General features: G+C 45.5%; 1 protein-coding gene across 4 annotated transcripts in view; it reads right to left on the bottom strand.

The window, feature by feature from the left end:
• Window positions 1-666: 666 nt before the first annotated feature.
• The window catches only part of Alg1 (ALG1, chitobiosyldiphosphodolichol beta-mannosyltransferase), a 167,291-nt gene continuing 155,484 nt past the window's right edge, over window positions 667-12,473 (bottom strand). For all 4 annotated transcript variants that reach the window (XM_077670636.1, XM_077670638.1, XM_077670637.1 and 1 more), the window contains exons 8-13: window positions 10,526-10,564; window positions 9,464-9,526; window positions 9,247-9,357; window positions 4,010-4,124; window positions 1,922-1,997; window positions 667-1,060 (exon numbers count right to left, since the gene is read on the bottom strand). In XM_077670636.1, coding sequence (XP_077526762.1) covers window positions 929-1,060; window positions 1,922-1,997; window positions 4,010-4,124; window positions 9,247-9,357; window positions 9,464-9,526; window positions 10,526-10,564 — 536 coding nt within the window. In that variant the 3' untranslated portion in view covers window positions 667-928. The remainder of the gene's footprint in view (window positions 1,061-1,921; window positions 1,998-4,009; window positions 4,125-9,246; window positions 9,358-9,463; window positions 9,527-10,525; window positions 10,565-12,473) is intronic.

Consider the following 12,473-nt stretch of genomic DNA (forward strand, 5'->3'; position numbering starts at 1 on the left):
AGCTCATGACGAACATCTGGGAATCGATGATGTAGACATGTGAAGATGGCGGCGTTCAAAAACACGAAGGGAAGGGTGAGAAAAAAATGACAAACTTTGCAACAAAAGTGTGAGCTTTCCGCTGCGCGTAAAAGAGTAATACTTGGCACAGAGGACGTTGACAACCCAATCTAACGGTTGCGCTAGTTCATTTAGTGTGCTCAAAATGCCTTTCAGGGCCCCTTTAAGTAGTTTGCGTTACGTTAATGTTGTTGCACTTGTGGCAACTGTTGACGAGAGAGCGCTCGTCAGCAGTAATTTGAATGAGTCAACGATATAAGGCGCGTTCATAGCGTCCCATTCTGTGTCGGCTTTGTGGCGCAGTGGGTAGAGCACTATGTACATTGCGTTCCGCCCACAGGGTCGAGGGATCGAAACCTGGCGCCGGATAGTATTTTCTTTTATATTGTGTAGGGGGAGGGGTGTGGACAACGACGGTGCGGACTACGACGGGACAACGCGGGTGACATCATGAGTTACTGAAATGCTCTGCATTTAAAAGAAACGAACACAGTATAGAGAAATATGGACAATGCGGGTGACATCGTGAGTTACTGAAATGCTCTGCATTTAAAAGAAACGAACACAGTATAGAGAAATATGTAGTGCACATCAAAAGAAATCCGAGACTTGTCAACAATTTATTCACAGTACTCACAAATATTTTTGGTCCACAATCCCAACATTCTAGCTCCCAAAAAAGGGTTCACACACACAAAAAATTAATCAAACTCCACATTTGACACAAACACCCACATCAGAATGAAGTTTACCTTGAAAGTTTGCTGACACACAGGCACGTTTTCACAACTCACATTCACAGAACCACAGTTACTCGGATGTTTGGGTCAACGCCAGGATTTAGAAGGTACAGTAGCACCACCGAACTTTAGACATCACGGAATTTCGGAAGTGCAACGGCTCTCCAGTTGTCGTCCCAGCGAATGCTCTGCCACTTGTGTACGTTTCCCCTCATGGATTCCAGCTGCTCCGATGGCTTGGGGAAACCTTGAAGCAAGTCCTGCAGCGAATGAAAGAACGTAGAGCAAAACGAATGCAGTGAAGAAAGCAGCATAATTCAACCTCATTCTTGAAAAAAAACAGTTCGTCATACCTGGTCTATGGTATGCATGCCTTAATTAAAGGGGCCATGAAGACAAAATACAGCATTGTTTAGTTTAAGAGAATTAGCTCATGGTAACTCACTCAACTCTTAAATCCAGCACCGAAAAACTTCTTGTAAAAAAAACAATAAAAAGCTGTCCGATTTTGCACTACACGACATCACTAGTGACGTGATGGGAGAATACTAAAAAAAATTGAAGCCGTTCCACTCAATGTGAAAGCTGTCAGAAGTGCAGAGCAGTGATTCACCATAATGGGCTGTGGCGTTGTTATCCGCTCACTGCTACCACCCAATGCAATTCAAATTTCCTGCTTTCACAGTGCTCGCGCGCCACCGCCTGAAACTGCGCCAGCAGGAATGCTGGTTTTTTTTGTGCTTGCTTTTCCTCCCGCACGTGCCGGCATTGCACTGCCACTTTTTTTCCACTTACTATTGTAAAAACCAAGAAGCCAATGAGCATTCCTAACTAAATGAACGCCGGCGCTGCCGGTTAATTACGTTTATTTTGCCTCAAATGTACTTCTTTGCGCTAAACAACGGGGAAGTGCATGACAAGCGCCAGCTGTTCCCGAGTTTCGAACGTTTATGACTATATAAACCGCTTTGCTTTCGAAGCCTCTGGGTTACGCCGCGACGACAGCCGCTACGATGGAACGCCGAGGGGCTCTACTTGGGTCCAGCGAGCGAGCTACGACGACCAGGCGAGCCCCTAAAGTGCTCTGCACTTAAAAAAGCCAATTTCGGGGTAGTACTCACACATATCTGCTGACAAAGCTCGCTGCTGGTGTCGAACACAAGGCCAGTCACTCCAGGCTTCACCAGCTCCTGCAAGCTGGAACAGTGGCGTAGTGGAGGAAAATTCGAGCATCAACCAACACTCACCAATTTATTGCATCGGTGGCAACTCCGTGTTTTAAAACTGTACAAGCTACAGTTGCTCTCTAGGCGTGTAATCACGTGTTTTTGTGTTTAGTTTTATAAACCAAAACAATAAGGTAAGTTGTTTTTATATACTGAAATACAGATTGGTTTCAGCACTTACACACAGCAGTAACGTGAATTCCAAACACTGCAAATGCTTATTTTTCCTAGTGATTTTGCACTTCTAAAACAATCGGTTAGCAGGCTGCTTTCATCAGAAAATGCTTTGTTGCAAGCCTGGATGCATCTCGTAATTAGTCAAGTAACCAACAGGGGTGAGACAGCTCTAACAGATTTGGGAGAAGTTTTGGGAGCAGCAAAATCTCAATTTCGGAGCAGAAGAACCTCAGTTTGGAGCAGCTTACGACATTTAACTCGTCGTCTTAGCTAGTAGTTAAAAACAAAAAGACAAATTTGTAGCAACCTTTGGGGGCAGGTACATTTTTAAATCGGTTTGGAATACACACAACACTAATACAGCCTTTAGAAAAGTATTTAGCAGAGTATCCCAAGGTACAAACTGCACTAACTTCTTGCAAACGTCTTCATTGTACTGAGGCTGAATGCATAGGCAATGCAAAATGCGATTAAAGATATCAAATCGAAAAGCAGAGCAATTATAGGGTGTTTTGTTTGCCATTTGGATGCTGAAACTATTATTATTATTATTTTTATAATCCCAGACCGCATTGTACGAACGAGTGTGGAGCCACGGGAAAAGTTTCGCAAAGCAAGCAAACCCGGCTTTTTTTCCCCAACAGAACTGAAGTGAGTGTCGAAATCATAGCTTTCGAGGCTGTTTCGGGGCAGTTTGGCGCAATTTTCGCACTTTTCATGCTCTTGCAGCAGCATGGCGCAGGAAAACAGAATTCTATCAGAACTGCGCAATATGCACAGCTGTCTCATTCCTGAACCAAGAGTTTCTTAGTGGGTGCTCTGTCAACCTGATCCTTGCAGGGGAAAAACAAACAACTGACGCAGGCATTGGGAGACATTGTGGCGTATGAAATGACTGGCTGTTTCAGTTGGCATGAAGATGAAAAAATTTCTTACTAATCTAGGCACACAATGATATACAGTGCAGCTGAACAATGTCAGTGAGGTCTCGCCAATCGGTGATAAAAGATAGCAAAATGTGAGTGGCCTGCCAGAACAACTTGAACACACCCTTACCACGGCTGTGTGCTACCACGTAACGAAACAAACTCAAGCCTGTTCACGTAGCTGTTAAAAGAATTCAATTCCGGTGCTACACATTCACGATGCTTTCAGTTCTACGTATTCGATTAAAAAAAAAAAAAAAAAAAAAAAACTGATTCACTTGCTTGAAATCGGCATAGCCCTGAAGAAACTTGACAACCAGCTTGTTTTTCCCACTTCCAAACGGTTTCACTCAATTCTCCCACAGAGGAACAGTGCACGGTGCAAGCAAACACACTGAGCAAGGATTAAGTTGCACTGGGTGCATCGTATGCATGTGCCACTCCCCCTCCCCCAAATGAAGTGGCATATCTGTAACTTCATTTCACAGTTACTATGGTGGCCACAAAATGGCAGCGTTTCACGCATGCACGCACACACGCAGGCACACACACACACACGATCATAATAATGAACCGTTCTACCCGGTGAAGGTTAATGGCCAACAAAGATTTTTCGCCCATGATGATTGATCGTGAGGTTTAATGCGCCGACGCAATGCAGGCGATGAGGCTCGCCATAATGGAGGTCTCCAGATTAATTTTGACCACCTGCAGGGGATCTTTAACGCGCGCCAAAATCTCGTACACACGGGCGTTTTTGCTTTTTGCCTCCATCAGAAAAGCGGCCGCCGCAGCCGGAAATCGAACCCGCGTCCTCGTGCTCAGCAGCACAACACCTTTCCAGCGCAAGAGGATAACTCGTACGAGAGTGTGGCCTCACCACGGGTAGTCGATGGCGCAGACGGGGAGGCCGCAGCCAAACATGTCCACCACCTTCATCGGCAGGTCCAGCTTGCTGGAGGAGGTGTGCAGGCAGACGCCCAGGTCGGCCGAACCTGCAACAAACAGGGCAGGAATCAACAAAACTATTTTACGCTCTCCAGTTTAAAGGGAAAAACTTCACCATCTCGTCCTAAAGAAAGTTGAAAGAGAAGCACAAAAGCTGGAAGTGCATCCAACCTTCGCCGAAAGTGCGTCCAATCAATCATCAAACCTTCAAAGAGCCAAATTGCAAAATGAGGAATTAACTCATGGGACGATTGTTCGCGCACTAAGTAAGCGCATCTACGAACGATCTAAATGTATACTGATGCATGGTTTATGAGATAAAGATATACTACTGCACTCCTCCTTCTTGATTGATGCGTATACTGTCTTATCTAAAACTGTTATTGTTTCGCGATTTTAAAGTAACCATTTTTACACAATGGAATCCCGGTTTCATGCATGCAACACGTGTCCAGAGATCTTATAACGTCTTTTCTGTTGACTAACTGGTCTATGAGGGAACGCATTAGTTTTCTGGCAGGACACTATTGGTTCCAGTAAGAAAGCTTTCGTTTTAAAAGGTTTCACTTTAAAAATAAATATGTCCCCGTAAAAAAAAAATATATATATTTAGAGCCCTTCTACTAAACTCTGAGGATGGAAGACCAGCAAAGCTGTATTATGTATTGGGTAACTGCATTGAGTTATAAACGGTGAGTTACTATATTAATTCACACACGCGACGTGTGTCCAGAGATCTTATCAGGGCTTCTCGGTTGACTAACAGGTCTAACACATACACTTACAGCCTATTTAGAATTAATTCTAAATTAATGCTCACATAAATTGTTTTGGGATATAGTTTCAATAAAAAGAGAGTTAAAACCTTTTTCTGTAACCATTTTCCTCCGTACATAAGCGACCACGTATTGACAGCAGACAGGAATTTCGTAACGCTTACAACTTCACTGCGAACTGATGACAAGTAAATCAGACTCGGGATAATAATAGTGACCCTAGTAAAGAATTGTCATACAATTGCTTTCAGGATAGTCCTGCTAAAACAAGAGTTGCATGCAGCCTTTCTTCTGTAACCCTACTCCCTCGGTATACACATCATTGGGCATTTCAATGGGACGTATACGACAGCGGACGGGAATTCAGTAACATTTACAACTTCACTCCGAACTAAAGTGGTTATGACAAATAAACATAACTCGGCGAAATGATACGGTCGTCCTATCAGAAAATTTCTATGATTTTTTTTCCCCAAGACATCTACATTAGACTGAGAGGTACAGAGCGTTTTACACTGGTCCTAAAGCGAGTGCACGCGATTCTTGGTTGGCACGACCCGATAGACGCACACAAAATTTCAATCAGAACAAAGTGCAAGACAGCTTCGCTGAAAAAATATGACAATGGAGCTGACAAGGAGACCAAAAGCAAACAAAAGTGAGAAAACGCGACATTATTTGCCACAATGTTGACACACAAGGGAGTCACCGCTGAACAGAGCATCACAGTCTTCTTCGGAATGGGCCGCTGTTCTTTCCTATCCCTTCCACCCAACAGTACCACCTGCCTAGAAACACTTCGCGTTTTCCCAGCTACGCCTACATCCAACTCCACCCACATATTTTGCGATTCCTGCTCGACACACTGCCGCATCTTCAACAGCCCTGCTGATCCCCTCACACAGCACCTCATCTCCTTCTTCTGCTCCCCCGAAGCACCGTTTCACTCTACTTTGGACCATTGGCTACGCTGCTAACAAGAGTGGGAACGTCCAAGCACACATGCCTAAGTGAGAAATCTCCACTCCCCAAGTGAGTGGAGGCTTGGACACACTCCAAGTGTCTCCACCTGGTGTTGAGCAGTGCGACACCAGTGCATGTTTTAAGCTTTCACCTGTTTTCCCCTTACCTACTGTGTGTGCAATCCAGTTGCCTCCTCCTATTTGTGATTTTGGGCTGCTCAGAGCTGCTCCAGAGGAGTGGCACATTTTATTTACTCTAAAATTTCTATTGCGAGAACAGCCTTAAACCGCCCACAAACTGCTCGGAATTGTTCGGTACGGGCAAATACGGGGGAGCACAGGTGCCAACTATTTTGAGCACAGCTTGTGTACCCTTACTGTCTCCCCCACTCAGACTTCCTCCTGCAAGCCAAGCCCAAAGACAACCCCTCCCTCGCTTCTCACCAACATCTGTTGTCTCCCTATCGACAATCTCCAGCCCAACTGTGCTTTCCGCATAAATTTCACATCCCACCACCCCCTGCTTTCATTAAACGAGAACTCTGACTGGCTTCCCACTCAGCAGAAATTTTTCTGGCTATCCAAGAGGTCCCAAGTTGGAAAGTCCTGACTCTCACAAAGGAATGTCCTGCCCTGCACCACTACAACACAGCCCCATATGCCCTCCGCTCTGGGGTGAAATCCCGAGTTTGTACCCATCTCAAAAAGCACCCGTTTTCGAGTTGGTATAGTGCTGCCAAGACGTAAATTTCAAAGGTGCTACGACGTTACTTCTGGCACAAGTCTATTGCCAGCAGGGCAGTGGTTCCAGATTGGCGGTGTAGAAAAACAAAAGCCTTTGTGAAAAAAAAAAAATAATAATAATAAAAAATAAGAATTATCTCTCTCCGTTGTAGTACAGGAATCCCTACAGCATCACCATCAGCAATGAGAGAAGCATCATCCTACCATGAAGCATCAAGCTTCATGGTAGGAAAAATTCACATAATAATACTATTCAAGAGCCCTGACGTCCCCCATTAGGAGGCAGTACATAAAGGATGCCCTTCAAAGCACAAACTCTTCTGTGGGGGACAGCATGGCGTTTTTGTCAATCTAACTTAGAGTGCAATCTGTTGCAAGTGGCTACGCCAAGTTTGCCAAAGATCCCTGCGACTCCGAGGAGAATTATGTGCCTCATGCAAACCAAAGTGTATCATCGCCGACAATAGGTTTGTGGCTTTCCAAATGTGGCTTTCCAAATTACGTTTCCCATCTGAAAAACTGTCAAGAAAGGCTGCTTTGCTAATAAACCATCCCCTGCACGCAGAAATGCTGCTGTACGCCACTTGACGTTCAAAATAAACGATGCACTTGGAAGAGGAAGAAAGCAGGCACTTTGCATCCGCCGTGCACTGTCAAATTTAGTGAGGCCTTGCCTCACAAAGACGCTCAGCAATTACTAGCACAACCAGCTAAATTTTCCATCATTTTAAGAAATAACGTGTCGAAAATCAGCTATTTAGGTGGCCTTTGACATTTTGCATAAAAAAATTAAAGTTGCTCCACTCAATGTGAAAGCTGTCGGAAGTGCAGAGCAGTGATTCGCCATAATGAGCTGTAGCGCCATTATCTGCTCACTGCTAGCACAAAATGCAATTCAAATTTCCCGCCTTCGCAGTGCTCGCGCGCCCCCTGTCTGAAACTGTGCCAGCAGCAGTTCTGTTCTTTGTGTGCTTGCTTGCTTTTCCTCCCGCACATGCTGGCGTTGCACTGCCACCTTTTTTCGCTTCCTATCGTAAAAACCAGCCCAACGAGCGTTCCTAACTAAACGAACGCGGGCGCTGCCGGTTAATTACGTATATTTTGCCTCAAATGTACCTGCAGTCTTCTTTGCGCTAAACAACGGGGAGATGTATGACAAGTGCCAGCGGTTCACGAGTTTTGAACACTTATGACTATATGAACCACTTGGCATTTGAAGCCTCTGGGTTACACCGCAACGACAGCCACTATGACGGAACGCCGTGTGGCTCTACTTGGGTCTAGAGAGCGAGTTACGATGACAAGGCAAGTCCCTAAAGTGCTCTGCACTTAAAAAGATTCTTCACGGGTCTCAGCTTACACAATGCCATCCAATGAGGAGATACCAAACTGTTTACAAGAAGATGGCAACGATTACCCCGATTTACATTTAGTACTTCTTGACAAATCACCTGTGTCAACAAAGACTATGACAGCAGCAGCAATAACCATTTTCCAACTATCATAATATTTCGTAAAATAAGCTTTTAATGCGGGACGCGATTGTTGCTGTCTGATACTTTGCAGCTTTGCCGACGACTCTAAAGACAGCTGGCCCTACCCGTCACTTTCCTGGGCGGCGAACTCTACAGCTTCGAAGTTACAAGACCGGGTAATAGCAAGATGCAACAGCTGATGTAATACAGAAGGAGTCGAAAATCTAAACTGACAAACACTTCAGCACCAACAAGTCTAGTCCGCAGCATCACACACTAGCTGCCAATCTGACAGTCCGATTCACACACTACCCCCGATTACCTTGATGGCACGCCAATGCAGAGCCAGTATTTCTTCTAGAGAAGATTGACTGATTTGATTTGATTTTGTAGGTTTGACGCGCCGAAGGTACACCTGGGCTGTGAGGCCCGCCGTAGTGGAGGCCTCCGGATTGATATTGGCCACCTGGGGATCTTTAACGTGCGCTGAAATCTCGAACACACAAGCGTTTTCGCTTTTTGCCTCCATCTCAAAAGCAGCCACTTCGGCCAGAATCAACCCTGCCGCGTCTTCAGGCTCAACGGTGCAATACCCTAGCCACTCAGCCACTACGGTGGGTCTTGCTAGACAAGATTGAGAAACTATGCGTGAAAATAAAACTCAATGCAAAGTGCAGAAAAGAGAGCGAGAAAGAGAGGGCGTGAGAAAAAGTGAAGAATTGTTACAATTTCACTAGAAATGCGGTCCCACTGCACTGCTAGAGCACGCTCAATCAATACCGACCGATTCACGACTGTAACTTGAGCGCACAAAAAGCGAGGACTGAATGGAAAAGACACAAAGATAGAGACAGGACTACACGAGAGATAGTGGAAGCCTGGCAAATGTCGAAAATAAAGGGAACATGCAAACGTCAACCTTCACTAGCCCTGCCCGATAAGGAAATGAAATAAGTTGTTAGACGACATGAGATAATCTAAAGTGTAAAGTGATTTTTTCTTGTGTTTGTGTGTATGATGTGATACGTGCACATTTGATCATGCGTGGATGGTGTAAAAGAGGGTATATAGATGTGGTGAGTGATGAATAAAAATCCATCTGTTAGTCAACGCTGGTCTTTGTGTCTTTTTCGTTTAGTCCTCGTTTTTGTGCACTCAAGTTGCAGTCATGAATTGTCACCAACTAGCCCGCGTTTCAGTGCTAATACTGACCGAGTAGTTTAGGGTAGTCCTGGGCCGACAGCCAGGGCGTCAGGAACTGGACGTGCCTCAGAGGGTTGGCTCGGATGAGGGACAGGTAGTGCTCCTTCTGGGGCCCCTTGCCTGCCAAAACAACACACGTTGCACGCATTTGCACCATCTTCGCACATGAAACGAGTGACGCCAAGGTAATGTTGCGTGCAGTGAGAAAACGTCCCTGAAGTCTTACCAGTGATGGCACAGAAGAGATTCGGAAGGCTGGTGTCGCCTTGCTCTTTTCGCTCATTGTACTCTGTAAAAAGAAGCAATGGGTGATGCAGTTTGTGGTGGCTATTCCCAGCTCAACAGCAGGCAATGACATACTTTAAAAGGTACACCAAAGTGGCTTTGTCAAACTCTTATTACTGGCTGCATGGTGTAGTCGACCCTTTTAACCATTTACTTCAGTATTCAGTGGATGTCTCGAGCCCTAATAGTGCACGGTCAATGTACTTACTACCCGTTTTTTGGCTGCTCAACCAAGATTGGATTGGATTGATTGATTGATTCTAGGGTTTAACACACCGATGCAATGCAGGTGATAAGGCGCACCGCAGTGGAGGGCTCCGGATTAATTTTGACCCCCTGGGGATCTGTAACGTGCGCCAAAACCTCGAACACACGGGCGTTTTTGCTTTTAACGTGACCAAGATTAGAGCAGACAACATTTTGAAGGCTTTTGTTGGAACTTGTCCGTTGCACAAAACACTTATTGCATGCAGGCATTTGATAAGCTTTCCACAAGACCAAGAGCACGAAGGACAAAGCTCTTGCAGAATTTTATTCTTGTACTGTTCTTTACAGCGTGCAGAATATTGAGCAGTAAGCATTCACCGACCAAATTTCTCTCTACATTTCATGCAACCGCTATCGTCGAATGCACGTGGGTGTAATTGGTGCTTGTCTCGAAAGATGGAGCATACCAAAATAGGTACTTGAAGCTGAATTATCCCCAAAGGGGTCTGTGGCATGAATTTCGTTGAGCACCTGGCACAAGCCGCTACAAAGCAACATTGTTTAGATAAAGCTTTGCGCTTGTCAGGATTTCACCATTCCGACATCTTTTCTTTTCATTTTCACATTTACTTAGTCACAATGTTTCCGTCACTGCGGTCTGCCGCAAATAGAAGGTCCCGGGCAAGTGGAACTACAACTTAAGTTACAGACTCTACATTGTTACAAAGTTTTATTGGTGCTATACACACTCTCAAATTGAAATCAAAGCCTAAAGCGGCGGGGAAAAAATTCTCACCTTTTAGAGCAGATAAAAGCACCCCGAAGTCTTCGTCCTCTATAGTTGCGGATAAAGAAAAAAGAGGCAATCATGCCTGCTGTATTTGGTTCTAAAGTCAGTACAGTCGAATCCCGCTACAACGAAATTGACGGGACGTGCGAAAAATTTCGTTGAAGCGAAAATTCGTTGAGGCGAAATCTGCCCCAACACACCACGGAAAGGCCAGAAAAATAGCCCCGTGCGTTTCCGCAACATTGGCAGCATAATACAATGTTTAGAAAAAGGAGTGACGCGCAATAACTCATGTTTATTCTGATAACAAACATACCAATGGTTATCTGTTTTTTCACCACCCAAAGAACGCGTTACGGAGGGGGGTGAAGATATGCAGGCGCAAAACGTATCGCTGTACAACAAGGCGTGTCCACCGAGCTGATTACTTGCAGATAGCTGCTAGGCCGTGGGAAGCCCCCCTCTCGCTTGTGGCAGGAGCAGTGCCGTTATCTTATCCTCTGACAGGGCACGGCAGCTACTGACCTTGGCAGGCAAGACGCGCGCGCTTGCATTTAACAGGACCGCGCGCTCGCGACTAAGATAGGATGACTAGGCTTCAAGACCAAACGCGCAAACATGATTTTCACTCTTGGCTATGAAGAATGGTAGAAGGAAAACGGCAAGGACAGCTGCTCACAACGCATACATGACGGCACCGCGCCAGCAGCGGAGCACATTCATGCAATTTCAACTGGATATGGATTGGCTGTAGCTCTGGCTCCGCCTTGGCGAAGCGGGCCTGCGCCTCGTGTAAAGACGGCCAGCCACATCGTTATCACCATCAAGCAATGGCGTGCGCCTATGAGTTATTTTTTGTTTTGTTTTGGGTGGCGGTGTGGTCGCAACGCGCATTTTCGGTGAAACTAAGCGTCCTGAATGTATAAAAAGTTACAGATAGCTGGCGCTATGCTTATTTTATTGTCAAATAATTGTTCAAACCCAGCCCAAATCATCGAAAATTTCGTTGAAGCGAAAGCAAGCCTGACAAATGGTTCGTTGTGGCGAGGACTTTGTTGCATTGACTTCTATGGCTAGCTGACGGGGAATTGGAAATATTTCGTTGAAGCGGAAATTTCGTTGAAGCGGCGTTCGTTGTAGCGGGGTTCGACTGTACGACCATCATGCCCAACTGGCATTTCTCTCAACATAGAGCCGTTTTTAATGTCAAAATAATTTACACGAAGTACTGTACAACCTTACGTGGCACACCTGCATGGCCTTAAATTTCCAAAGGGTCCCTTTTACGTATCTTTATTTCCATCAGTCATGCTCTGGTCAGCAGTGTCTTTTTTACTCTATTAGTTGTACTAAATGTGGAACAACTGTTAATGCTACAAGGTGCCGGACATTTACTACAGTCTACGCTCGTTACAGCGGATCCGGCAACAATGGATTTTCGGTTACAACAGACCATTTCTGTTGGTTTGTCTGGTCCCCATGCATTTTAAATGGAGTCCACTCCGCTCATAACGGACCCGGCCAGAGCAGACTATCGGCTACAACAAACTAAATTTTAGGCGAAAATTGTTTAGACTGAATGTTTATAGCGGACTTCTGCGGGGCCGGCACCCGATATGCTTTTTCTTTGTTTAGTTTGGCAAGAAAACTTATTGCTGGCTACATTGCTTGCAGCTGGGTCATTGGCGCAGCCAAGTCAAGCCAGTGCCAGTGGCTTTTTTTTTGTGCGACCAGCGGCATGAACGGCAGGGTAGCTGATTTCACTGTCGGATAAATTAAGCGTAATTAACGCTGTCGAACATGGGGAAAAACAGGCCGACATTGCCAGAACTACAGGCCTCTCTAAGCAGACGGTCCACTCTACCGTCAAGAACAAGGCCGCTGCCGATAAACGCGACTCATGTGAGATTAAAAACAGGGCTATCGAATACACAAAGCGGTGCACCCGGAGGCG

The sequence above is a fragment of the Haemaphysalis longicornis genome, unplaced genomic scaffold, assembly GCF_048455015.1.
Source record: "Haemaphysalis longicornis isolate Haplotype H1 unplaced genomic scaffold, Haemaphysalis longicornis Haplotype H1 scaffold_5, whole genome shotgun sequence".
Taxonomy (NCBI): Eukaryota; Metazoa; Arthropoda; class Arachnida; order Ixodida; family Ixodidae; genus Haemaphysalis; species Haemaphysalis longicornis.